Source organism: Ascaphus truei, chromosome 15, assembly GCF_040206685.1.
Source record: "Ascaphus truei isolate aAscTru1 chromosome 15, aAscTru1.hap1, whole genome shotgun sequence".
In the NCBI taxonomy this organism is placed as follows: domain Eukaryota; kingdom Metazoa; phylum Chordata; class Amphibia; order Anura; family Ascaphidae; genus Ascaphus; species Ascaphus truei.
Genome location: NC_134497.1, coordinates 39,491,217 through 39,518,898, shown reverse-complemented (window position 1 = coordinate 39,518,898; position 27,682 = coordinate 39,491,217). Strand labels below are relative to the sequence as shown.

Below are 27,682 nucleotides of genomic sequence, written 5' to 3'. Positions count from 1 at the left end.
TTGATTCGGGGAGAGCTGGTGTTGTGACACACAACAACGGGACACAAAAGCGGTTTGAGTGGTTTTAGTTTTAAGGTTAAGTGGAAGAGCGGGGCGGGAGTAGTGGGAGGGGACCTACTCCAGAGTCCGTATGGGTCGATTGTTAGGAGTGAGGAGAGAGACTCTTCATATACCTAACAAAGTCCTTTGGGCCAAAGCAACTGGAGGGGTTTTAGTACACCACAAGTCAAAAGAAGGGGCCCAGCAGATCGAGTGGGAGCCCAAAGGCAGTGGTCTCGGAGCCGGAAAAGAGGAGGAAAAGCACAGAGAAATGTCATTATATGTGAGATGTTTTGTGTTTATGTACTCCCAGGTTTCCCCTTATGTGTGTTCCCCACTCCTTGTTTCCACAGAGGGGCGTAGCAGGAAGAAAACAGCGATGAAGGATAGCGGTTTCAGAAGTGGAAAATCCCTCAAGAGAAACAAAAGAATGCGGCAGAAAAAAAGGCAGAAGACCATAAATGAGTAAGGACATAGTATTAATCTCACACAATGTCAAGGGGTTTAATAGCCCAGCAAAAAGAAAGGTTGCATTTAGGGACTACAAACGTAAGGGTGCAGAAATTCTATTTTTACAAGAGACACACTTTTCAAGAAATAACAGCCCCACGTTTCTAGACAAAGGTTTCAGGATGAGTTTCTTGTCCTCGGCACAGGTTAAAAAAAGAGGGGTGGCCATCGTAATCCATAACAGAATACCTTTACTAGTTGACGGAACACATATGGACAGAGAGGGTAGATATATCATAGTCACAGGGACGATACAAGATCACCCCATCACAGTAGCAGCAATTTATGCCCCAAGCGAAAAGGCAACAGATTTTTTCAACAATTTTTTTAGCAAGTTACACAAAGTAGCAAAAGGAAACATCATTCTGGCAGGTGATCTAAACCGAGCACTTAACACTGACTTGGACAGATGTACTAACATTAACAAGGCCCACAGACAGGACTTACTAACAATATCTAAGGGGTTAGAAAAGTGCCAACTCCTGGACATATGGAGGGAACAACATCAGGGGGTGAGGGAATACACGTTCTTCTCTCACCCCCACAACAGTTACAGCAGGATAGATTACTTCCTTGTGTCAAATAGACTGGCTCCAGGGGTTTCCTGCTCAGAAATACATGATATTTCATGGTCTGATCGTGCATCAATTGAGCTGCGATGCACATTAATACCGCTAGACAGACCTCGAGCGAACTGGAAGCTAAAGGAGATTTTACTAAAGGTTCCGGATATGGAAAGAGAGGTGGGGGACAAAATTAAAGAATATTTTAAGGAGAATGAGGGGAGTGTGGCGTCACACACCACACTGTGGGAAGCCTATCAAGCGACCCTTAGGGGGATTTTAATGAATCTGGCCGCCAAACGAAAAAGGGAAAGAGAAAAAAAGATTAAAGACCTAGAAAGACAATTAACAGATCTCTCAACCCTTCACAAAATGAGCAAACAGGAACAAATTCCGAAACAGTTATTAGACACTAAAACAAAACTCAATCTCCTCCTTTCCTCCCAAGCCGAGAAGGAAATGGCATGGTCAAGGCCTAAATTCTACGAAAAAGCAAACAAGCCAGATACCTTACTTACCAATTAGCGATAGGATAGATTGGCCCTACCTTAAAGAAACTCTGGGTGAATTTGGTTTCAAAGGATGCCTATTAGGAGCCATCTTGGCGCTATACGAGGGCCCGACGGTAAGGGTGCGACATCAGGGCTTCCCCTCTGATCAATTTAATATACAAAGCGGCACAAGGCAGGGTTGCCCGTTGTCCCCACTGCTGTTTGCTCTCTGTATCGAGCCCCTAGCAGCGCACATTAGAAACAGCCCAGACATAACGGGAATCTCGGCAGCTGACCAGATGCATAAGATTGCCTTGTATGCAGACGATGTGATTTTAACATTATCAAAAACCTCTCACATCCCTGCCCAATGTTTTGGGGATTTTGAGTAAATTCAACCAAATTTCGGGATTCAAAATCAATCAAACTAAATCGGAAGCCCTCAATATCAATCTTTCCAAAGAGACGGAAAAATTGATAGAGATAAACTTTAATTTCAAATGGCAAGCCTCCGCTATCAAATATTTAGGGGTATATATCACAGGGGATTACAAAACAATATACAAAGCCAATTTTCCCAGGTTGATAAAGACTCTGGGGGAGGATCTCAGGACATGGATGAGGGGTAGTATCTCATGGATTGGGAGGATACATAGCGTGAAAATGAACCTCCTCCCAAGGATGTTATATCTGTTCCAGAGTTTGCCCATACCTATAGTAAATGCGGACATCCTCTCCCTACAGTCACAAATAATGAAATTTATTTGGAATAAGAAGAACCCAAGAATTTCAAAGGGTATCTTGAAGAGGCCCACTACAAAGGGAGGACTAGCAGTACCTTGCTTGTTGGCTTATTACAAAGCGGCCCAATTGAGCCAAATTATCCAATGGCACACAGACCCAAATTTAAAAAGATGGGTAGATCTGGAGAAGAACTGCTGTGCACCAATCGAATTACACAACTTGATTTGGTTACCTAAGAAAGGAGTGGGTAAGATGGAAATACCGCTTCAGACCACAGTCAACTCATTACGGGTATGGGAGGTCTCTAAAAACAGTTGTAACCTAACCTCCAAAAACTCTCATGACACCGATTATCGGTAATCTGGATTACGCTCCAGGGATGAATAGAAATAATCTACTAGTTTGGATTCAGTCGGGCATTACACGCCTTAAGGATCTGGAGGGAAGATAATTTATCAAAACAATTGAACAAATTAAATCCATGAAGGATATACCAAACAGGGAATTCTTTTGATACCTCCAGATCAGAGATTTCTATAACAAATCCCCAATTAGACCTTCTAGAACGAATTTTGAGCAGCTGTGTTCTAGAGGAACGGACACAAGGGGACTCACATCTAGAATGTACAGGGAAGCGATCTGTCCTGAGACTCCTAACGAAATGAGACTCAATTACATTAGACAATAGGAATCTGACTTAGGGGAGACGTTAGAGGACGAGGAATGGGACAGGATCCTACAAGCAGCAGCAAAAAGCTCAATTTGTACCACTTTAAAGGAGAACGCATATAAGGTCCTTATGCGGTGGTATTACACCCCATCAAGACTGACCAAATTTGTCAGGGGCTACTCGCCGCTCTGCCCAAAACAGTGCGGGGAAGTGGCTGATTTGCGGCACATGCTGTGGTCTTGCACAAAAGTGGTCCCGATTTGGGAACAAATTAGAAATTGGTTACAAAGGATACTCAATATGGAGATCCCCCTTGGACCCATGGGTGTTCCTTTTGGACAGACGGATCCAGGGTCTGTCGAATGCATCGCATAAACTAATCGCGCATTTCGCAACTGCCACGAGATGCGAGATTGCAGCATTATGGAAGCAAAATGAACTACCAATCATCCCCAAAATTAGAAACAGGATTTGGTATGTCTGCCGGATGGAGCAATTAATGAGTCTGGTTAATGACACCGGCCTAAATTTTCTAAAAGTCTGGATACCGTGGTTGGCCCAGACAGATATCCCAGGGGTGGATGCCGCTGAAATATTTCTTTGATAATAGCAAATGCGTTCTCCTTTGAGGGTAAGAGTCCCAGCACTACGCAATAACGGACAGGTAGGCCCAACGGTAACGACGGTACTAACAACATGATGACAGGAACGGAGCATGGAATAGGCGGATAGACCCTTTAAGAAATACAAAACAAATGAGGAACCGGAGAAGAAACCAGAATCCAGGCAAAGGAAGCATTTGCCACCCCTCATCCCTTCCCCCCTGCCCCCAACCTCTTGTTTGCCCCCCATGTCCGCCGTCTGGTTTGTCTCGTAAGTCACGTCCAATGTCGTAAGTAGTCCCCTAGTAGATGTCTTGTATGTCTTCTGTGGTATTGTCTCAAATGGTTGGTACACAGTACAAGAGGTTGTGATATAATGTACTTATGTTGAAGACCAATAAAAATTGAAGTTGAAAAAAAAATAATACAGAATAGTGTAATAATTATAATGAAGCACAACTTGGTAAAACGCTGAGAAAATGTACACTCACATAAAATAATGTATGCTGGCTCAAGACCAGGCAAAGGTTTGCATCATGAAACAGACAGCTAGGGGTTAAAATTCCCCCTTGTCTCCCATAGAAGATATGTACAGTAAACAGAAACAAAGAGACATACAATAGCGCAGATTGTCTTAAATGAAACTCGTGAAGTAACACAGAAACGGGGCTACTCACATAGTAACCCTCTGTCAGGGCATCGATACACTTCTCAGACTTCAGGCAAAGGTTTACATCATGATGCAGACTGCTATGGGTTGAATCTCCCCTTGTCTCCCGTATCTTATACTATATTAGTGAAAGCACTGTATGTTTGCCTGCCTGCCTGCATGCATGCATGCCTGCTGCCTGCCTGGATGTCCAGTGTCCCTAGGGGAAATCTCATTGGTCCCTTGGCCCGCCCCCGCACACCTCTCATTGGCCTGATGCGGAGTGACGGGCCAAAGGACACACAGGGACACACACACACACACAGGGACACACACACACACACAGGGACACACACACACACACAGGGACACACACACACACACAGGGACACACACACACAGGGACACACACACACACACACACACACACACGGACACACACACACAGACACACACGGACACGGACACGGACACGGACACACACACACGGACACACACACGGGGCTCACAGTGTTAGCAGCACCCGCGCGCACCTCCTCCTCTCCCCGTGTCTCCCGCGCTTTCACCCCAACCCCCCCCCCTCCCCCGGCGCCGCTACAGTCAGCGGGACACACACACACAGGGACACACACACACACACACACACACGGACACACACACACACACACACACAGACACACACGGACACGGACACGGACACGGACACACACACACGGACACACACACGGGGCTCACAGTGTTAGCAGCACCCGCGCGCACCTCCTCCTCTCCCCGTGTCTCCCGCGCTTTCACCCCGACCCCCCCCCCCTCCCCCGGCGCCGCTACAGTCAGCGGGACACACACACACACACACTATTATTAGCCCTTCAGCGCCCCCCCCCCCCCCCCCACCCAGTGTCAGCGGCCGTGCGAGACCCCCCCTCTATATCTCCCACCTCTCCCCCCCCACACACATATACATGCCCCCCCCCTCCCCGGCGCTACAACTCACCCCTTCCCCGGCGGGGGAACAGCCAGTGGCCAGGCAGGCTGCCTCGCGGCGCCGAGTGCCCAAGATGGTGGCGCCCGGGACACAGCGGGGGAGCGGCCACAACACGCTGCCTCCCGCCTCAGTTCCACGTGGGACCTGCCGGATGGGTGAGTGAGCGGCCTTCACCTCACCTCCCCTCCACCCCCCCTTCACCTCCCCTCCACCCCCCCTTCACCTCCCCTCCCCTCCACCCCCCCTCCCCTCCAGTGTCAGTGTCTCCCCGATACCCCCCCCCCCGGCGCCGCTACAGTCAGCGGGGGAGCGAGCGCCCGGGACACAGCGGGAGAGCGGCCACAACACGCTGCCTCCCGCCTCAGATCCACGTGGGACCTGCCGGACGGCTGAGTGAGCGGCCTTCACCTCCCCTCACCCCCCATCACCTCCCCTCACCCCCCATCACCTCCCCTCACCCCCTTTCACCTCCCCTCACTCCACTTCTCCCTTCCACCCCCCTTCACCTCCCCATTTACCTCCCCCCCTTCACCTCCCCTCCACCCCCCCCCTTCACCTCCCTTCCACCCCCCCTTCACCTCCCTTCCACTCCCCCCCCTTCACCCCCCCTTCACCTCCCCTCCACCCCCCCCTCCACCCCCCCTTTACCCCCCCCTTCACCTCCCCACCTTCACCTCCCCTCCACCCCCCCTTCACCTCCCCTCCACCTCCCCCCCCTTCCCACCGCCTCCCCCCCCTTCCCACCGCCTCCCCCCCCTTGCAACCGCCTCCCCCCCTTCCCACCGCCTCCCCCCCCCCTTCCCACCACCTCCCCCCCTTCCCACCACCTCCACCCTCCCCCCCTTCCCACCACCTCCCCCCTCCCCTTCCCACCACCTCCCCCCTCCTCCCCCTTCCCACCACCTCCCCCCTCCTCCCCCTTCCCACCACCTACCCCCTCCTCCCCCTTCCACCACATCCCCCCTTCTCTCCCTTTCCACCACCTTCCCCCTCCTCCTCCTTCCCACCACCTCCCCCCTTCCCACCACCTCCCCACCACCTCCCCCCTTCTCCCCCTTCCCACCACCTCCCCCCTTCTCCCCCTTTCCACCACCTCCCCCCTCCTCCCCCTTCCCACCACCTCCCCCCTTCTCCCCCTTTCCACCACCTCCCCCCTCCTCCCCTTCCCACCACTTCTCCCCTCCCCCCCGCTCCCCTTCCCCCCCCGCTCCCCTTCCCCCCCCCCGCTCCCCTTCCCCCCCGCTCCCCTTCCCCCCCCCGCTCCCCTTCCCCCCCCACGCTCCCCTTCCCCCCCTCCGCTCCCCTTCACCCCCCCTCCGCTCCCCTTCACCCCCCCTCCGCTCCCCTTTCCACCCCCCCTCCGCTCCCCTTTCCACCCCCCCTCCGCTCCCCTTTCCACCCCCCCCTCCGCTCCTCTTCCCCCCCCATCGCTCCTCTTCCCCCCCCCTCCACCTCTTTTTCCCCTTTCCCCTCCCACCCCCTCCCACACTTCCACCCCCTCCTCTAACCCTTCCCCCCCTCCTCTAACCCTTCCCCCCCTTCTCTAACCCTTCCCCCCCCTCCTCTAACCCTTCCCCCCTCCTCTAACCCTTCCCCCCCTCCTCTAACCCTTTCCCCCCCTCCTCTAACCCTTTCCCCCCCTCCTCTAACCCTTTCCCCCCCTCCTCTAACCCTTTCCCCCCCTCCTCTAACCCTTTCCCCCCCCTCCTCCACCCCTTGCCCCCCTCCTCCACCCCTTGCCCCCCTCCTTCACCCCTTGCCCCCCTCCTCCACCCCTTGCCCCCCTCCTCCACCCCCTCCTCCCCTTCCCGCCGCCCTTCGCCTTTCACCCGCCCTTACTCCGGCCGCCTCTGCCTTTCACCCACCGCCTCACAGCCGCTGCACGCACTCAACAGACACCCGCCACACTCGACACATACCTGCCGCCACACACACCTGCTGCCTCCCGCCCCTACGCACCGACATCACTGACCCACCGCCTCACACCCTAGCAGGACCCCCCACTCACAGACAGCACTCACAACCCACGCGCCAGCCGCCGCCTCACACCCTTGCAGGACCCCCACTCACAGACAGCACTCACAACCCACGCGCCACCCGCCGCCTCACACCCTAGCAGGACCCCCACTCACAGACAGCACTCACAACCCACGCACCACCCGCCGCCTCACACCCTAGCAGGACCCCCACTCGCACACAGCACTCACAACCCACGCGCCACCCGCCGCCTCACACCCTAGCAGGACACACGACTCAGATTTTTACATCACTTATGGCACCAAAATATACATTGTACTGTGGTGTGGTTACAATAAACCATTTTTATACAACATCGTATTACATTTTCTTCCATCTTTCTTTTCAATATTATTATCCAACCTTTACAACAAACAGTCACCTATTGTTCCACGATTTATAAATAATACTACCTATTATGCATTTACATCCCGGGCAACGCCGGGTCTCTCAGCTAGTAAGATATAAAAACGAAATCAAAGAGACCCACGATAGCGCAGACTGTCTTAAATGTATTCGTATAACAAAACAGCAACAGGGGGCCACTCACATAGTAACCCTCTGCCAGGGCATTTGTACGGTACACTTCTCGGGATAACACCAATGGAGGTAGTGGTCCCGTGGATAGCTAGGCTTCTGCAGTGGGGTTGATGCGCTGTCAGCTCTCTGCGCTGTTCTTCACCCGGCACTTCCGCGTTCCCGTCGCTGCTGTGGTCGGCGTCTATAAGTGATGACTCAGACCGTCGGGGTTCCCTCCGCTTGGCTTAACTGCTCACAATCAGGACTCTATGCATTTCGCAGAGTATGCTTCATCAGGGGCCCTGTATCAGTATCTTTCAGTAAGCACTCCCGCCCTCTACCCTCACCACCCAGTGTCCCTTTGAGTAAAACATTTTCACAAATATCTACGTGCTTATTTGAGCAAACTATTGCCATTCCAGAAGGCTTCTCTGCTACATTCGACCAACAATCTGTGTCTTTCGTCTTGTACTCTGGGACTATTACTGGGGACCGGGCACCTGGCTTGTGCCTTTCTGACGTTCCTGTTCTGGAATCTCCTGTTTTTCCACAGCTCTGGATTTCAAAATCGTTCTGTGATGCTTTCTGCGTGCCAAGAATTGCAGGACCACCGTTCTCATGTCTAAAGATGGTACTCCCTAATGAACTAGTGGATTACGGGTCTACTTCCCGCCTAAGACAGTTCAGAAACAATTCTATGTCACCCAGATCCCTGAGTGACCCTGCTCGCCCGGAGTTCTTGCCTGAAGGGGGTGGGTACTGTAAGGAATCAGCTCCTGGGTTTGGCTGAAACCCATTCCTTACAGAACTTTGCAGCTTCTAGACAACTTCCCCTTAAATCTGCAATCAGTATCACCTGTGCTTGCAATCACTGCAGCTCTGTCTCTGTGCTCCGTCATTGGAGGAATTCCCTCACACCCCTGTCCTTTGGCTCCCTGCCCTTCTTATACTGGGCTCTCCCTTTTCCTCATTGCTGAGCATAAACCAAGATTCACTTAGATGTACTGTGTTTGCCACAAACACACCTGCGTTAGCCAATTCTTGTTCCAGTGGCCTGCTGCATATCCTCCTTGCAGAGGCCTGCTTCCTGGTACTTGCGGCCTGCTGCATATCCTCCTTGCAGACGCCGGCTTCCTGGTACCTGCGGCCTGCTGCATATCCTCCTTGCAAAGGCCTGTTTCTGTAGCCTGCTGCATTTCCTTCTTGCAGAGGCCTGCTTCCTGGTTCCTGTGCTGAAGCGCTGCATCCCAGTGCTAACCTTCAGTGTCCCTAGGCAGTCTGCATTCTTCCCTTGCAGGGGCCTGCATCATGGGCCGCTCCCGCTCCTTATGCAGAGGCCACTCCCGCGCTGCAGCTTCTACGCTGAAGCATTACACACCTGCCTTCCTGTTGCCGAATCCCAGCCTGGAAATCGTTAACCCTGCCATCTCCAATCCTGACCCCAGCTTGTCCACGGATTACTCTGCCTTCTCTAATCCTGAACCAGCTATGTTTGACCACGGAATCTGCACTACAGACCTGACTCCATGGCCTAAGGTCGGTGTATATGCATCCCCACCACAGCCCCGCGGTCCGGACCCAGTTTGTGGCAAGCACGTCCGTGACAACCAGCTTCTTGCAGAAATGCCCGGATAGGCTCGGGGCTAAGCACAGGCGCACTATCTGAGGATGTGGACGGCTGTTCTGCCGACTGCACTGTGAAGGCCATGACCTTCTTTATGGCAGTTAAAGCGACGGTTGCTTCGGGTCGCCTTGAAGCCACGTTAGGAGCCAAGCTCCGAGGCGTCTTTCGTGAAGGACCGTGGGAAGTATTGTCCTCAGAATTGTCCTTCACACTAGACTTCTTGGATGGGGTGGCTTTACTCTTCCCTTTGCAGGATTCCCGGGACGTCTTGGGAGTCTGAAACTGCAGAATGACCTCTTGATCTTGTATTTAATCCATGAGATCCTCTAAGTTAGGAGGATTCTCTGTAGAGAGAGTGCAGCAGATCTTGGCTACAGGGGTGTGTGTAAGCGATGCGCCAGCAGGAATTTCTTGGTTCGATAATCATCTAGATCAGCCACGCAGAAGACATTCTTGTTGAGTAGGGTCCAAAGCGCCAGCTGCAGTCGTCGAAGAAATTCCGATAATTCTTCCCCCTCCTTTTGTTTGAGGGCATGAACTGGGCCAGCAACGCAATAGGGTCGTTATTAGTGCCATAGGCTTTGGTTAAGGCCCGAATCAGAGCTTGGGCAACGGCCTCTGCATGGCACTCATGATACAATCGCACTATATTGGCGGTCGGGGGCCGTAGACACTGCACGATTCGCTGTCTCTTGATAGCATCCATGCTAGTCTATTCCGGCAGCACTTGCACTGCATGGTCTCTCCACTCTGCAAACTCCTCTTCTCACAGCGGCGTGGGCCGCACCCCAGAGAAGGCTTTGAGCTTGCGATAGAGATGACCCTGGGCGGACTGCGCAAATTTGTCAGCTAATCTCTGTAATACTTCCTCGACGTCCGTGCTTCCTGACGAGCATCTACTACGGCAATCCAACCGTCCGCTGTGGACTGACTTCGGGCTTGTGTCTTCCCATTGGGGATATCGGAGGTGGTGGTAGTTGAGCCCGCAAGGGTACCTCAGGTGTTGGTCTCAAACTGAAAGCCCCCATTGGTATTGGTAGGTCTGAGTATATCTACGGACAACTCGTGGGCATGGCTTCTAGAAAATGCAGGGCCCAGAGGCCATCATCTTCACTTAACTCATTGCCGTCAGCAACAATGACTATACTCCAACGGTAGGTATGGTCCTACGTTAGGCCTAGGAGCCGGGCTCCGGCTAAACCAGGAAACTGTCTTAGGGAGGCAAAGACCTGCTGTGGGGTGTGCCGGCAAGGAACGTCCCCACAGCGACCACGTGTCAGGGAGACTCTTGGAACCCCACAGCCCACTGATGGACCTCTTGTTTGGAGGGTGTGCCTATCCCAGGAAGCACTGCTCCCTGAACACTATCATCTCCTTTTGGCTCCTCCATCAGGACTGCCTCGCCCACTCCCTGCTTGCGGAGGATATCCTGTCTCTCCTTTCTGCGCCAATGCCATTGGCTCAGGAAACCCCCTTGCACCGTCCCTCACCTTAGGAATTCTGGGAAATGTAGTCCCGCGGCTGGGTCTGCAGAGCCATCCAAAGATGGCCGCCACACTCCTTGCACTGTGCATGCGCACCTGTGCGCATGCGCAATTACTAAAATGGCCGCCCCCACACTCCCGATCTCGCGGTGTCCGTGCGCCAATGTCCAGGGATCCAGAAGTCAGAGTCGTCAAGTTCGTAAGCCAGATTCCAGGGGTCACAAAGGTCAGCAAGGTAGAGTTCGTAGGCAGGGTTTAAGGGCAACAGAGAGCAGAGTAGTCCAGAACGAGCAAAGGTCAAACCAGGGAAATCCAGGGATAAGCAGGAGCAGGAACAAGCTGGAACACAGAGGAGAGCCAAGCATAGGACTGCACACACAGGGGTAACAAGAGCTATGCAGAGCAATGAGAGAACAGACAGGGGTTATAAAGGAGGGAACACCAATAGGAGAGAGAGGAGGAGCATAAGGTGAAGTGGGAGACAGCAGGGATAGGTGAGGAGGAGAAGAGGAGGAGACGGGAGCCAGTGAGAGAGATTGCCTGCAGGGCATGAGAGGAGGAGCCAGGAGGCTGAAAAACCCTAGAAGAGGTGCGTGTGCCCTCTGTAATCTGAGAGTGCGCGCGCACCGTCTGCGTCATGAGGCACGCGGAGCGCCGCGGGGACACCCACAGAGGACGAGGGTGGAACGGAGGGGACAGCCGCCGGAGGTAAGGGGATAGGAGCAGAGACCGAGGGGGGCTGAGAGTGGGGAACGCCACAGCAGGGACTCGGGAACCGAGCGGGTGCGCGAGTCTTGCGGGGAGCGAGCAGTGGTGCTGGGATGACGTCAGAGGCTGCCGGAGAGGGACAGGTGTGGGTAAAGGAAGGGAGGCTGGCAGGGGAAGAAACAGAGAGGATAGGCGAGCGTGGGGCGTCAGGGACACATGAAGGGGAAGGAATCCCCTGAACTGTCACAGTACCCCCCCCCCCCCCCCTTGAGGATCGATCTCCGAGCGATCCAGCCACAGTTTTGGGGAAATTTTAGATGAAACTGTTGGAGGAGTTTCAGAGCATGAATGTGAGGTGCCGGTACCCATGAACGCTCCTCCGGACCATAGCCCTTCCAGTGGACGAGGAACTGGAGCTTGTTTTTAGACCTGCGTGAGTTAATGAGAGATTGGACCTCGTACTCTTGTTGTCCTAGGGTGGACACTGGGTTGGGTTTACGGGAAGGGTCCGGAAAATGCGAGCTCTGTATAAAAGGCTTAAGCAGGGAGATATGAAATACAGAAGGAATCCTCATGGTGGGAGGTAGAGCAAGACGATAAGCGACTGGGTTGACTTTTTTTACGATTTTGAATGGGCCCAGAAATCTTGGTGACAGTTTAGGAAATGGAGTTTTAAGCCTGATGTTCTTCGAGGACAACCACACTCTGTCACCAGGCTTGAATGAGGGACCTGGTTGGCGATGAAGATCCGTCTTGGTTTTTTGTTTGGCAACAGCAGATTGTAGGGATTTGAGGATCCTTTTCCAAGAGTTCTGTAGGGTCGTAACATGAGAGTCAGCTGCAGGAATGCCAAAAGGGGGAGAAAAGAGAGGAAGACTGCTGGGGTGAAAGCCAAAATTAATGAAAAAGGGAGACTCTTGGGTAGACTCATTTTTGAGAGAGTTGATTGCAAATTCGGCCCATGGTAACAGGTCCACCCAGTTGTCCTGTGACTCCGATACGAAACATCTGAGATATTGCTCTAGGGTTTGATTCATCCTTTCTTGGTTTGATTCATCCATTGGTCTGAGGATGATATCCAGAAGAAAAAAGGAGAGAAATTCCGAGTCTCTGGGAAAACGCCTGCCAGAACTTAGAGATGAATTGAGACCCTCTGTCAGAGACAATAGAAATTGGGACGCCATGTAATCTGAAAATTTCCTTGGAAAAAACATCGGCCAGAGTAGCAGAATTAGGAAGACCCTTGAGGGGAATAAAGTGTGAATGTTTAGAAAATCTGTCTACTACAACAAGAATGGTATTCATTCCTTTGGAGTTGGGCAGTTCGACAATGAAATCCATCGAGATGTGTTTCCAGGGTTGCTCCGGAATGGGGAGAGGCATGAGGAGGCCAGAGGGCTTGTGGTGGAGCGTCTTACTCTGGGCACATACAGGACAAGCACTAGTAAAGTAAAAAATGTCTTTGTTCATCCTCGGCCACCAAAATGTCCGTTTAATAAGATCCGCTGTCCTCTTGAAGCCTGGATGACCGGCAGATCTAGAGGAATGACCCCAAAGAAGAATCTTGTAGCGAAACCGTGGAGCTGCGTATAAGCGCCCTTCTGGTACCCTGAACCTGCTCGGAATGTGATGTCGTAGATAGGTAAGTGGTGTTTTGGTGCATCACCATAGATAGCTCATTGATATAGTGATAATTCCCTTGAGAAAGTCCTTTACGGACGAAACGCGTAGGTGCGTTCCTACCATTGTTTTTTTTGCACTGACCATTAAAGTATCTGGAAACTGGAGGGAAACGGCGCTACTGCGCATGTCCGGAAAAAAGAGGCAGGAGGAAGGACTTGCAGCGGGATGCCCTCAAAGAGACTGAAAACTTAAGTATTGAGGACAGCAATGTTATAAATATTTCTAAACATCAATTGACGCAGGCGGAATTGTCCATCTTACATCTCGGACTATCATTTGCCCCCAGTACTTCATTTAATCTGTTTACCACCATGGTGGATCTCTTTAAATTTACGAGGAAGTTAACCCTCAAACGATTTTTCAGCACCAAGAATAATGTGTCTAATATTGCTTTACCCATTTATGATGCTAACCAAACTGTCCCCATTTCCCTAGGTTTCCAGGACCAATGCAATCAACAGGATCTAATGGATCTCTTTACAGAGAATAATACCTTAGAGGATCCTGTTGATTTTCTGGGGAGTGTAAACTCGGGCCTTAAGAGGAAGTCAGTCTTCTACCCCTCACACATGAGGGGGCAGTATATTGACATCTTCCAGAAGGGCATAGAAAGAGACCTCTCACTCCTAGCAAAGGGTATAGGGACCAGGGGCATGCAGCGAGACAATTTAACAGCGGAACAAAGGTTAGCTTTGAAATGTCTGAAAGATAATGATTCTATCCTAATTAGGAAAGCCGATAAAGGTGGCGCAACAGTGGTACTGGACAGGGAGTACTACGTATCCGAGGCACAGCGGCAGCTGAACGACCCGGAGGCCTATCGTACCCTCGACAGGGATCCAACTCCCCAGTTCATAAAAGAGTTTCAGGACCTCTTAGATGAAGGTGAGATGTTACACGTTCTCACACCCAATGAGCGAGACTTCCTTACCACTCCAGATCCTATCACTCCCATTTTCCATCACTTGCCCAAGATACACAAAACACTCATTGCACCCCCAGGTAGACCCATAATTTCAGCTATTGGTTCCCTGGGTGAACACCTTTCCCAATACATAGATCACTTTTTGCAGCCACTTGTTCTTGCCTTACCCTCACATATTATAGACACTAAGCACGTTTTAGCACTTTTAGCACCTATTATTTGGCACCCTAACTACACCTGGGTTACCCTAGATGTGGCTTCTTTGTATAATATCATTCAACACGAGCACGGTCTCACAGCGACAGAATTTTTCTTGCACACTCACTCCACTCTTTCTCCAGCACACATAGCCTTTATTTTGGACAGTATTAGATTTGCACTCACCCATAATTACTTTTCCTTTGATCAGCAGTTTTATCTCCAAACACGTGGGACAGCTATGGGGACCTCGTTTGCCCCCTCCTATGCCAACCTGTTCATGGGTTGGTGGGAGATGTCCCACGTGTTTGGAGATTCTAATCCTTTCAGGCATCATGTGGTGTTTTACAAACGCTACATTGATGACCTGATCTTGATCTGGAGTGGTGGGGAGGAGGACCTGTTGAAGTTTATTGAATACCTGGCAAAAAACACACTGAATCTGAAATTTACTCATACATATAATCAAAATCAAATCCAATTTTTGGACCTTAATTTATATGTAGATATTGAGTATAAGATCCAATCAGATATTTTCAGGAAAGAGAATGCCAGGAATTCATTACTTCATGCAAAAAGCTGTCACGCACGCCCTCTGGTCAGAGGCATTCCAAGGGGGCAGTTCCTGCGTTTACGCCGGAACTGCTCGACGTTGGAGGCCTTTGTCCACAGGGCGGATGAGATGAGAGAGAGGTTCCTGTCGAGGGGGTATGACGATACGAATCTTGAGCAGGCATACCAGCATGCACTACATACGGATAGGAATACTCTTATCAACATGTCATTAGGGGGTAGTGCCAAAGACATACCTGTCGTGAACACAGAAGCGCCATTCTTTATCACTAACTTTAGTGAACAAGCGAACTCTATCAAAGCCATAATACGCAAACATTGGACCACACTGTCCCTAGATCCATTATTGAGTAAAATGGTGTGTGTAGGACCAAAGATAGTGTTTCGTAGAGCTCCTACATTAGGGAACATGCTGGCACCCAGTATGTTGAAAACAACTAATGATAGCAAAACCAAACGTTCATTTTTTCCAAGATTGATTGGATCTTATAAATGTGGACATTGCAAAATTTGCCCTAGAATGATTAAGACTACGCATTTCTCCAACAAAGAGGATAGACACAAATATCAAATTAAATCGTTCATGTCATGTCAAACTAATTTTGTGGTTTACCTGTTACAATGCGGATGTAAAAAGCAATATGTGGGCCTAACGAGTAGAGCCCTGAAAGTCCGCATTCTAGAACATCTTAGGTTAATAAAAAACAAAGACATGACACATCCGGTACCAATTCACTTTAATAACTGTCCGTTGGGTACAGTAGATAATTTCCATTGCTGTGCAATTGAACACATAGCCATCCCCCCACGAGGAGGGGATAGGAAGAAGCTCTTACATCAACGAGAGGCACACTGGATACACACTTTAAATACACTACAACCCAACGGACTTAATGTGGATTGGGATCTGCGATGTTTCCTCTAGAATTATTCAGTGAACCTTGACCTGAGATATGCATGCCCATAGACATGTATGTACATGTATTTAATTATGAAATCATGTGAACTGTGAATTTACTGTTATCCTCCGCTTTGTCTTTTGTGTTTGTCTGGTTTCCCGCCCCCCCCCCCTCCCCACACCCCTCCCTTCCCACACCCCTTCCCCCCTCCCCTTTCACACATCCCTTCCCCCCCCCCTCCCCCCCCCCTCCCCCCCCTTTCCCCCCCCCCTTTCCACACATCCCTCCCCCTCCCCCTCCCCCTTCCCCTCCCCCCCCCCTTTTCTTTTGCTTGCTTTTAAACCTTTCCCAGCACTCCGTGGCCAAACGGCATAGGGTTGAATAACTATGGCTTATGTAGATTATGAAGTCCTTATAAGTTTAAATAATGGATTTATACTAGTTTGGTTCCATGTAGGAGAAATGTGGATAATGTTTTGTTTTTTGTTTTTTCCTGCAGTGTTGTTTCTAGCATTTTAAGTGCATTTATACACCCTCAGTATGCAGCCAAACAGTCTTATCTTTATGTATGTTTATTATCTGGTTATCCCCTGGGTTGGTATGTTATATACCTAGAGATGTCTTAAGGGAACAATGCATATATGACGATTCATTTGTAATGAGACTCTTGTAAAAAAACTGTTTAGTACTGAAGTGGTTAACATCTTTTAAATCCGCTTTCGCGGGCTTTTAGGCTATTTAAGAGGCTGTCACCACCTCTCCCCACTCCGAGACGAAGCCCTCTGTGAAAGGGTGAAACGCGTAGAGGGGGAGATGCTGGTGTAGCCCTGTGTGTGTTCAATAAAGTTGTGTGAAGATTACCCTGGGAGCTTTTTTCCGGACATGCGCAGTAGCGCCGTTTCCCTCCAGTTTCCAGATACCTCTTGACGGCGGCACGCAGGAGCCAACGAGGAGAGTGGGCCCCAAACCGGAGGATAGCAGGTGAAGTATCATACCCCTCTCCCTGCACCGGTTATTTCTGTGGCCTGGCATAACTCCCTCGTGTGGCTCCAGTGTCTGAAGCATCCAGACCTGGTCAACTACACTGACGCGCACGACAGACCCATTGGCACTTGCACTATACATTCTGTCAGCAGCTCGTGGATACAGGTTCTTTATTACTCCTGGGACTCTTCCTAACGCTTCCCTGTTATTTGCTTGGCAATTGGGACTTGACCCGTGCATAGCACGTGAGGTTTACTTAAACACACTAATTACAGGGCTACACCAATATGGATACTGCATCCGAGCCAGATCCTGATTTTATTTTTAGCTGTTGCAACACTGCTAACCGTGTGCACAGAGCGGAGGCCATATTCAGTAATACAACTGAATTACTATGTGAGGACACTGCAGACCTCAGGGCACATTTCAATAAGTTGGAGAAATGTCTATTATTACGGCAACGCATATGGTGGGAAATAACAACCATGGAGAATTACAATCGGGTTAAGCGCATCCCCAGAGGGTTACGACATACAAAAACCCCCTCCTTTGGCTTTGCCAATAGGGAATTTGAACAACAATGGTGCCACATTCTCAATGACTGCTCATTTAAGTTAATGGACCTAATAATAAGATTTAAATCTGAAGAAAACAAAATGGTGTCCAAACAAATAGCAGAATTGCAGCACCAATTAAAAGCCTATTCGCATATGGAAAATTTCAAGGAGCTAGATTCCAAAACTGCCAGCAAGCTCAATAAACAGGAGAAAACTATTATGCTTAACAAGCAAGTGAAATTTGAGCGCGATAAGGCTGATTATGAGGTGAATCAGATTTATATGTGGCAGAAATTACCCTCTAGGAGCAAAGGTAAACCAAAAAATAAGAAACCACTAAAAGAAGGGGGAGGTAATAGATCCATCTTGAAGGGAAACAGGGACAATGAGTCAACTGCACATGCTGTATCTTTTTCATTCTCGGAGAGTGACTTCTGCCCGTCTTCTGGTGATGAGAGAGCAGGTCCTGGTGAGATGACGCACCCAAATCGACCGGCCAGCCAGAGATCCTCAAAAAACGAGGAAAGACAAGAAGAGGCAGGAGGAAGGACTTGCAGCGGGATGCCCTCAAAGAGACTGAAAACTTAAGTATTGAGGACAGCAATGTTATAAATATTTCTAAACATCAATTGACGCAGGCGGAATTGTCCATCTTACATCTCGGACTATCATTTGCCCCCAGTACTTCATTTAATCTGTTTACCACCATGGTGGATCTCTTTAAATTTACGAGGAAGTTAACCCTCAAACGATTTTTCAGCACCAAGAATAATGTGTCTAATATTGCTTTACCCATTTATGATGCTAACCAAACTGTCCCCATTTCCCTAGGTTTCCAGGACCAATGCAATCAACAGGATCTAATGGATCTCTTTACAGAGAATAATACCTTAGAGGATCCTGTTGATTTTCTGGGGAGTGTAAACTCGGGCCTTAAGAGGAAGTCAGTCTTCTACCCCTCACACATGAGGGGGCAGTATATTGACATCTTCCAGAAGGGCATAGAAAGAGACCTCTCACTCCTAGCAAAGGGTATAGGGACCAGGGGCATGCAGCGAGACAATTTAACAGCGGAACAAAGGTTAGCTTTGAAATGTCTGAAAGATAATGATTCTATCCTAATTAGGAAAGCCGATAAAGGTGGCGCAACAGTGGTACTGGACAGGGAGTACTACGTATCCGAGGCACAGCGGCAGCTGAACGACCCGGAGGCCTATCGTACCCTCGACAGGGATCCAACTCCCCAGTTCATAAAAGAGTTTCAGGACCTCTTAGATGAAGGTGAGATGTTACACGTTCTCACAGCCAATGAGCGAGACTTCCTTACCACTCCAGATCCCATCACTCCCATTTTCCATCACTTGCCCAAGATACACAAAACACTCATTGCACCCCCAGGTAGACCCATAATTTCAGCTATTGGTTCCCTGGGTGAACACCTTTCCCAATACATAGATCACTTTTTGCAGCCACTTGTTCTTGCCTTACCCTCACATATTATAGACACTAAGCACGTTTTAGCACTTTTAGCACCTATTATTTGGCACCCTAACTACACCTGGGTTACCCTAGATGTGGCTTCTTTGTATAATATCATTCAACACGAGCACGGTCTCACAGCGACAGAATTTTTCTTGCACACTCACTCCACTCTTTCTCCAGCACACATAGCCTTTATTTTGGACAGTATTAGATTTGCACTCACCCATAATTACTTTTCCTTTGATCAGCAGTTTTATCTCCAAACACGTGGGACAGCTATGGGGACCTCGTTTGCCCCCTCCTATGCCAACCTGTTCATGGGTTGGTGGGAGATGTCCCACGTGTTTGGAGATTCTAATCCTTTCAGGCATCATGTGGTGTTTTACAAACGCTACATTGATGACCTGATCTTGATCTGGAGTGGTGGGGAGGAGGACCTGTTGAAGTTTATTGAATACCTGGCAAAAAACACACTGAATCTGAAATTTACTCATACATATAATCAAAATCAAATCCAATTTTTGGACCTTAATTTATATGTAGATATTGAGTATAAGATCCAATCAGATATTTTCAGGAAAGAGAATGCCAGGAATTCATTACTTCATGCAAAAAGCTGTCACGCACGCCCTCTGGTCAGAGGCATTCCAAGGGGGCAGTTCCTGCGTTTACGCCGGAACTGCTCGACGTTGGAGGCCTTTGTCCACAGGGCGGATGAGATGAGAGAGAGGTTCCTGTCGAGGGGGTATGACGATACGAATCTTGAGCAGGCATACCAGCATGCACTACATACGGATAGGAATACTCTTATCAACATGTCATTAGGGGGTAGTGCCAAAGACATACCTGTCGTGAACACAGAAGCGCCATTCTTTATCACTAACTTTAGTGAACAAGCGAACTCTATCAAAGCCATAATACGCAAACATTGGACCACACTGTCCCTAGATCCATTATTGAGTAAAATGGTGTGTGTAGGACCAAAGATAGTGTTTCGTAGAGCTCCTACATTAGGGAACATGCTGGCACCCAGTATGTTGAAAACAACTAATGATAGCAAAACCAAACGTTCATTTTTTCCAAGATTGATTGGATCTTATAAATGTGGACATTGCAAAATTTGCCCTAGAATGATTAAGACTACGCATTTCTCCAACAAAGAGGATAGACACAAATATCAAATTAAATCGTTCATGTCATGTCAAACTAATTTTGTGGTTTACCTGTTACAATGCGGATGTAAAAAGCAATATGTGGGCCTAACGAGTAGAGCCCTGAAAGTCCGCATTCTAGAACATCTTAGGTTAATAAAAAACAAAGACATGACACATCCGGTACCAATTCACTTTAATAACTGTCCGTTGGGTACAGTAGATAATTTCCATTGCTGTGCAATTGAACACATAGCCATCCCCCCACGAGGAGGGGATAGGAAGAAGCTCTTACATCAACGAGAGGCACACTGGATACACACTTTAAATACACTACAACCCAACGGACTTAATGTGGATTGGGATCTGCGATGTTTCCTCTAGAATTATTCAGTGAACCTTGACCTGAGATATGCATGCCCATAGACATGTATGTACATGTATTTAATTATGAAATCATGTGAACTGTGAATTTACTGTTATCCTCCGCTTTGTCTTTTGTGTTTGTCTGGTTTCCCGCCCCCCCCCCCCCTCCCCACACCCCTCCCTTCCCACACCCCTTCCCCCCTCCCCTTTCACACATCCCTTCCCCCCCCCTCCCCCCCCCTCCCCCCCCTTTCCCCCCCCCCTTTCCACACATCCCTCCCCCTCCCCCTCCCCCTTCCCCTCCCCCCCCCCTTTTCTTTTGCTTGCTTTTAAACCTTTCCCAGCACTCCGTGGCCAAACGGCATAGGGTTGAATAACTATGGCTTATGTAGATTATGAAGTCCTTATAAGTTTAAATAATGGATTTATACTAGTTTGGTTCCATGTAGGAGAAATGTGGATAATGTTTTGTTTTTTGTTTTTTCCTGCAGTGTTGTTTCTAGCATTTTAAGTGCATTTATACACCCTCAGTATGCAGCCAAACAGTCTTATCTTTATGTATGTTTATTATCTGGTTATCCCCTGGGTTGGTATGTTATATACCTAGAGATGTCTTAAGGGAACAATGCATATATGACGATTCATTTGTAATGAGACTCTTGTAAAAAAACTGTTTAGTACTGAAGTGGTTAACATCTTTTAAATCCGCTTTCGCGGGCTTTTAGGCTATTTAAGAGGCTGTCACCACCTCTCCCCACTCCGAGACGAAGCCCTCTGTGAAAGGGTGAAACGCGTAGAGGGGGAGATGCTGGTGTAGCCCTGTGTGTGTTCAATAAAGTTGTGTGAAGATTACCCTGGGAGCTTTTTTCCGGACATGCGCAGTAGCGCCGTTTCCCTCCAGTTTCCAGATACCTCTTGACGGCGGCACGCAGGAGCCAACGAGGAGAGTGGGCCCCAAACCGGAGGATAGCAGGTGAAGTATCATACCCCTCTCCCTGCACCGGTTATTTCTGTGGCCTGGCATAACTCCCTCGTGTGGCTCCAGTGTCTGAAGCATCCAGACCTGGTCAACTACACTGACGCGCACGACAGACCCATTGGCACTTGCACTATACATTCTGTCAGCAGCTCGTGGATACAGGTTCTTTATTACTCCTGGGACTCTTCCTAACGCTTCCCTGTTATTTGCTTGACAATTGGGACTTGACCCGTGCATAGCACGTGAGGTTTACTTAAACACACTAATTACAGGGCTACACCAATATGGATACTGCATCCGAGCCAGATCCTGATTTTATTTTTAGCTGTTGCAACACTGCTAACCGTGTGCACAGAGCGGAGGCCATATTCAGTAATACAACTGAATTACTATGTGAGGACACTGCAGACCTCAGGGCACATTTCAATAAGTTGGAGAAATGTCTATTATTACGGCAACGCATATGGTGGGAAATAACAACCATGGAGAATTACAATCGGGTTAAGCGCATCCCCAGAGGGTTACGACATACAAAAACCCCCTCCTTTGGCTTTGCCAATAGGGAATTTGAACAACAATGGTGCCACATTCTCAATGACTGCTCATTTAAGTTAATGGACCTAATAATAAGATTTAAATCTGAAGAAAACAAAATGGTGTCCAAACAAATAGCAGAATTGCAGCACCAATTAAAAGCCTATTCGCATATGGAAAATTTCAAGGAGCTAGATTCCAAAACTGCCAGCAAGCTCAATAAACAGGAGAAAACTATTATGCTTAACAAGCAAGTGAAATTTGAGCGCGATAAGGCTGATTATGAGGTGAATCAGATTTATATGTGGCAGAAATTACCCTCTAGGAGCAAAGGTAAACCAAAAAATAAGAAACCACTAAAAGAAGGGGGAGGTAATAGATCCATCTTGAAGGGAAACAGGGACAATGAGTCAACTGCACATGCTGTATCTTTTTCATTCTCGGAGAGTGACTTCTGCCCGTCTTCTGGTGATGAGAGAGCAGGTCCTGGTGAGATGACGCACCCAAATCGACCGGCCAGCCAGAGATCCTCAAAAAACGAGGAAAGACAAGAAGAGGCAGGAGGAAGGACTTGCAGCGGGATGCCCTCAAAGAGACTGAAAACTTAAGTATTGAGGACAGCAATGTTATAAATATTTCTAAACATCAATTGACGCAGGCGGAATTGTCCATCTTACATCTCGGACTATCATTTGCCCCCAGTACTTCATTTAATCTGTTTACCACCATGGTGGATCTCTTTAAATTTACGAGGAAGTTAACCCTCAAACGATTTTTCAGCACCAAGAATAATGTGTCTAATATTGCTTTACCCATTTATGATGCTAACCAAACTGTCCCCATTTCCCTAGGTTTCCAGGACCAATGCAATCAACAGGATCTAATGGATCTCTTTACAGAGAATAATACCTTAGAGGATCCTGTTGATTTTCTGGGGAGTGTAAACTCGGGCCTTAAGAGGAAGTCAGTCTTCTACCCCTCACACATGAGGGGGCAGTATATTGACATCTTCCAGAAGGGCATAGAAAGAGACCTCTCACTCCTAGCAAAGGGTATAGGGACCAGGGGCATGCAGCGAGACAATTTAACAGCGGAACAAAGGTTAGCTTTGAAATGTCTGAAAGATAATGATTCTATCCTAATTAGGAAAGCCGATAAAGGTGGCGCAACAGTGGTACTGGACAGGGAGTACTACGTATCCGAGGCACAGCGGCAGCTGAACGACCCGGAGGCCTATCGTACCCTCGACAGGGATCCAACTCCCCAGTTCATAAAAGAGTTTCAGGACCTCTTAGATGAAGGTGAGATGTTACACGTTCTCACACCCAATGAGCGAGACTTCCTTACCACTCCAGATCCTATCACTCCCATTTTCCATCACTTGCCCAAGATACACAAAACACTCATTGCACCCCCAGGTAGACCCATAATTTCAGCTATTGGTTCCCTGGGTGAACACCTTTCCCAATACATAGATCACTTTTTGCAGCCACTTGTTCTTGCCATACCCTCACATATTATAGACACTAAGCACGTTTTAGCACTTTTAGCACCTATTATTTGGCACCCTAACTACACCTGGGTTACCCTAGATGTGGCTTCTTTGTATAATATCATTCAACACGAGCACGGTCTCACAGCGACAGAATTTTTCTTGCACACTCACTCCACTCTTTCTCCAGCACACATAGCCTTTATTTTGGACAGTATTAGATTTGCACTCACCCATAATTACTTTTCCTTTGATCAGCAGTTTTATCTCCAAACACGTGGGACAGCTATGGGGACCTCGTTTGCCCCCTCCTATGCCAACCTGTTCATGGGTTGGTGGGAGATGTCCCACGTGTTTGGAGATTCTAATCCTTTCAGGCATCATGTGGTGTTTTACAAACGCTACATTGATGACCTGATCTTGATCTGGAGTGGTGGGGAGGAGGACCTGTTGAAGTTTATTGAATACCTGGCAAAAAACACACTGAATCTGAAATTTACTCATACATATAATCAAAATCAAATCCAATTTTTGGACCTTAATTTATATGTAGATATTGAGTATAAGATCCAATCAGATATTTTCAGGAAAGAGAATGCCAGGAATTCATTACTTCATGCAAAAAGCTGTCACGCACGCCCTCTGGTCAGAGGCATTCCAAGGGGGCAGTTCCTGCGTTTACGCCGGAACTGCTCGACGTTGGAGGCCTTTGTCCACAGGGCGGATGAGATGAGAGAGAGGTTCCTGTCGAGGGGGTATGACGATACGAATCTTGAGCAGGCATACCAGCATGCACTACATACGGATAGGAATACTCTTATCAACATGTCATTAGGGGGTAGTGCCAAAGACATACCTGTCGTGAACACAGAAGCGCCATTCTTTATCACTAACTTTAGCGAACAAGCGAACTCTATCAAAGCCATAATACGCAAACATTGGACCACACTGTCCCTAGATCCATTATTGAGTAAAATGGTGTGTGTAGGACCAAAGATAGTGTTTCGTAGAGCTCCTACATTAGGGAACATGCTGGCACCCAGTATGTTGAAAACAACTAATGATAGCAAAACCAAACGTTCATTTTTTCCAAGATTGATTGGATCTTATAAATGTGGACATTGCAAAATTTGCCCTAGAATGATTAAGACTACGCATTTCTCCAACAAAGAGGATAGACACAAATATCAAATTAAATCGTTCATGTCATGTCAAACTAATTTTGTGGTTTACCTGTTACAATGCGGATGTAAAAAGCAATATGTGGGCCTAACGAGTAGAGCCCTGAAAGTCCGCATTCTAGAACATCTTAGGTTAATAAAAAACAAAGACATGACACATCCGGTACCAATTCACTTTAATAACTGTCCGTTGGGTACAGTAGATAATTTCCATTGCTGTGCAATTGAACACATAGCCATCCCCCCACGAGGAGGGGATAGGAAGAAGCTCTTACATCAACGAGAGGCACACTGGATACACACTTTAAATACACTACAACCCAACGGACTTAATGTGGATTGGGATCTGCGATGTTTCCTCTAGAATTATTCAGTGAACCTTGACCTGAGATATGCATGCCCATAGACATGTATGTACATGTATTTAATTATGAAATCATGTGAACTATGAATTTACTGTTATCCTCCGCTTTGTCTTTTGTGTTTGTCTGGTTTCCCGCCCCCCCCCCCCCTCCCCACACCCCTCCCTTCCCACACCCCTTCCCCCCTCCCCTTTCACACATCCCTTCCCCCCCCCCCCCCCCCTTTCCCCCCCCCCCCTTTCCACACATCCCTCCCCCTCCCCCTCCCCCCCCCTTTTCTTTTGCTTGCTTTTAAACCTTTCCCAGCACTCCGTGGCCAAACGGCATAGGGTTGAATAACTATGGCTTATGTAGATTATGAAGTCCTTATAAGTTTAAATAATGGATTTATACTAGTTTGGTTCCATGTAGGAGAAATGTGGATAATGTTTTGTTTTTTGTTTTTTCCTGCAGTGTTGTTTCTAGCATTTTAAGTGCATTTATACACCCTCAGTATGCAGCCAAACAGTCTTATCTTTATGTATGTTTATTATCTGGTTATCCCCTGGGTTGGTATGTTATATACCTAGAGATGTCTTAAGGGAACAATGCATATATGACGATTCATTTGTAATGAGACTCTTGTAAAAAAACTGTTTAGTACTGAAGTGGTTAACATCTTTTAAATCCGCTTTCGCGGGCTTTTAGGCTATTTAAGAGGCTGTCACCACCTCTCCCCACTCCGAGACGAAGCCCTCTGTGAAAGGGTGAAACGCGTAGAGGGGGAGATGCTGGTGTAGCCCTGTGTGTGTTCAATAAAGTTGTGTGAAGATTACCCTGGGAGCTTTTTTCCGGACATGCGCAGTAGCGCCGTTTCCCTCCAGTTTCCAGATACCTCTTGACGGCGGCACGCAGGAGCCAACGAGGAGAGTGGGCCCCAAACCGGAGGATAGCAGGTGAAGTATCATACCCCTCTCCCTGCACCGGTTATTTCTGTGGCCTGGCATAACTCCCTCGTGTGGCTCCAGTGTCTGAAGCATCCAGACCTGGTCAACTACACTGACGCGCACGACAGACCCATTGGCACTGACCATTAAAGTACCCTTTTAATACTTATCCCTGTTTGGAGTTACCCTCATTTTGGCGATCCACTAGCTGGTATGCTGCCAAGAAACGCTGCTGTGCTCCTCTACATCCTCGCTGCTTGCTCGGAATGTGAGCCTGGGCTTTGTTGATTTTGTCCAACACATCAAAATTATTAGCGGAGATTATGCATTTGGCAGGAAGAATAGGTTCCGTGGCTTCATTAGATTCACTTTCCGTGGCGAACTGGCGAGAGGGAGCATCCGCTTTGACATTTCTGGTACCGGGAAAGTATGAAATGGTATAGTGAAAGCGGGAGAAGAAGAGAGACCACCGAGCTTGACGAGATCCCAGCAGTCGGGCCCCTTCGATATACAGTAGATTTTTGTGGTCGGTGAGGATAGCCACAGGTTCCTTAGTGCCCTCTAAAAGATGCCTCCTTTCTTGAAGAGCCATTTTAATGGCCAAAAGTTCACGATTACCAACATAATAATTTCTTTCGGCAGATGAAAATTTCCGCGAAAAAACCCCACAGGGATGGAGTCTTTCTTGGGGAGAAGACCTCTGAGAGAGAACTGCACCAGCTCCTACGTCCGAAGCGTCGACTTCCAAAGTGAAGGGAAGAGAGGTATCCGGATGGCGTAGGATGGGTGCGGACACAAAAGCTTTCTTAAGGACCTCGAAAGCAACAATAGCTTCAGGAGACCAGGAGGTGGGATTGGCGCCTTTCTTGGTCAAGGCGGTGATGGGAAGAGCAATAGAAGAAATTTTTTTGATGAATTTCCTGTAATAATTGGCAAAGCCGAGGAAACGCTGCACAGCCTTGAGCGAATTAGGCAGCGGCCAGTCGAGAACAGATTTTCAACTTTCAATTTTTATTGGAAAGTACAAATACAACCAATTTCTCACAGCCCGTTGTTACATTTCCAATTTTGTCAAACCACATATAATGACCACATTTAGACTTGACTACTTAAGACAATACAAACAAGACCAGACTGACGTGACATGAAGACAGGGATAGAGGGGGGGAGGGGGGAGGTGGTGGGTGGGGGGGAGGTGGTCTATTTCCATGTTCTGGAGCGGATGTGGAGGCTTGTTGTCTGCTGATTTCTCGGCCCTCGCTACGAATTTTAGTTTTGACTAGCTTTACATAGGTTCTTTCACCCTTCTCACCCCCAGTCTCCCTTTGGCTATGGCTATCGGGATGTCCGTTGGCTGTGCGTCACTATGTCTTTTTGTCTAATCTGTCCTTAAAGGAGAACGCATTTGATTTAGTTAATGCAGGATTGAGGAGGCGTCCACTCCTGGGATTTTTTCTTGGGATAACCATGGATCCCAAACTTTTAGAAAATTTGTGCCGGAGTCATTAACTAAACTCGTTAATTGTTCCATCCGGCAAACATGCCAAATTCTGTTTCTGATCTTAGGGATAATGGGTGTCTCCTGCTGTTTCCATAATGCTGCGATCTCACATCTCGTGGCAGTGGCAAAATGCGCGATCAATTTATGCGACGCATTTGAAAAACCCTTGATCCGTCTGCCCAGGAGGAACAGCCACGGGTCCAGGGGGATCTCCAAATCGAGAATCCGCTGAATCCAATCTCTGATTTGTTCCCAAATAGGGGCCACTTTAGTGCAAGACCACAGCAT

The 27,682-nt window shown here is 48.5% G+C and overlaps 2 protein-coding genes across 5 annotated transcripts; both read left to right on the top strand.

Moving 5' to 3' along the window:
* The first annotated feature begins 330 nt into the window (after positions 1-330).
* On the top strand, positions 331-20,570 carry LOC142466834 (uncharacterized). Of its 3 annotated transcripts, none has more exons than XM_075572333.1 (2): positions 331-504; positions 16,789-20,570. In XM_075572333.1, the coding sequence occupies exon 2, from the start codon at positions 18,128-18,130 to the stop codon at positions 20,435-20,437; it is 2,310 nt and encodes a 769-aa protein (XP_075428448.1). In that variant the 5' UTR covers positions 331-504; positions 16,789-18,127; the 3' UTR covers positions 20,438-20,570. The 3 variants fall into 3 exon arrangements, with proteins under 3 accessions (XP_075428448.1, XP_075428449.1, XP_075428447.1); XM_075572334.1 differs by lacking the exon at positions 331-504 and adding an exon at positions 13,436-14,169 and having other exon boundaries at positions 16,789-18,115; XM_075572332.1 differs by lacking the exon at positions 331-504 and adding an exon at positions 14,083-14,169.
* On the top strand, positions 18,615-26,913 carry LOC142466845 (uncharacterized). Of its 2 annotated transcripts, none has more exons than XM_075572363.1 (3): positions 18,615-18,701; positions 21,321-23,233; positions 26,536-26,913. In XM_075572363.1, the coding sequence occupies exons 2-3, from the start codon at positions 22,660-22,662 to the stop codon at positions 26,595-26,597; spliced, it is 636 nt and encodes a 211-aa protein (XP_075428478.1). In that variant the 5' UTR covers positions 18,615-18,701; positions 21,321-22,659; the 3' UTR covers positions 26,598-26,913. The 2 variants fall into 2 exon arrangements, with proteins under 2 accessions (XP_075428478.1, XP_075428477.1); XM_075572362.1 differs by lacking the exon at positions 26,536-26,913 and adding an exon at positions 25,831-26,048.
* Positions 26,914-27,682: the final 769 nt, after the last annotated feature.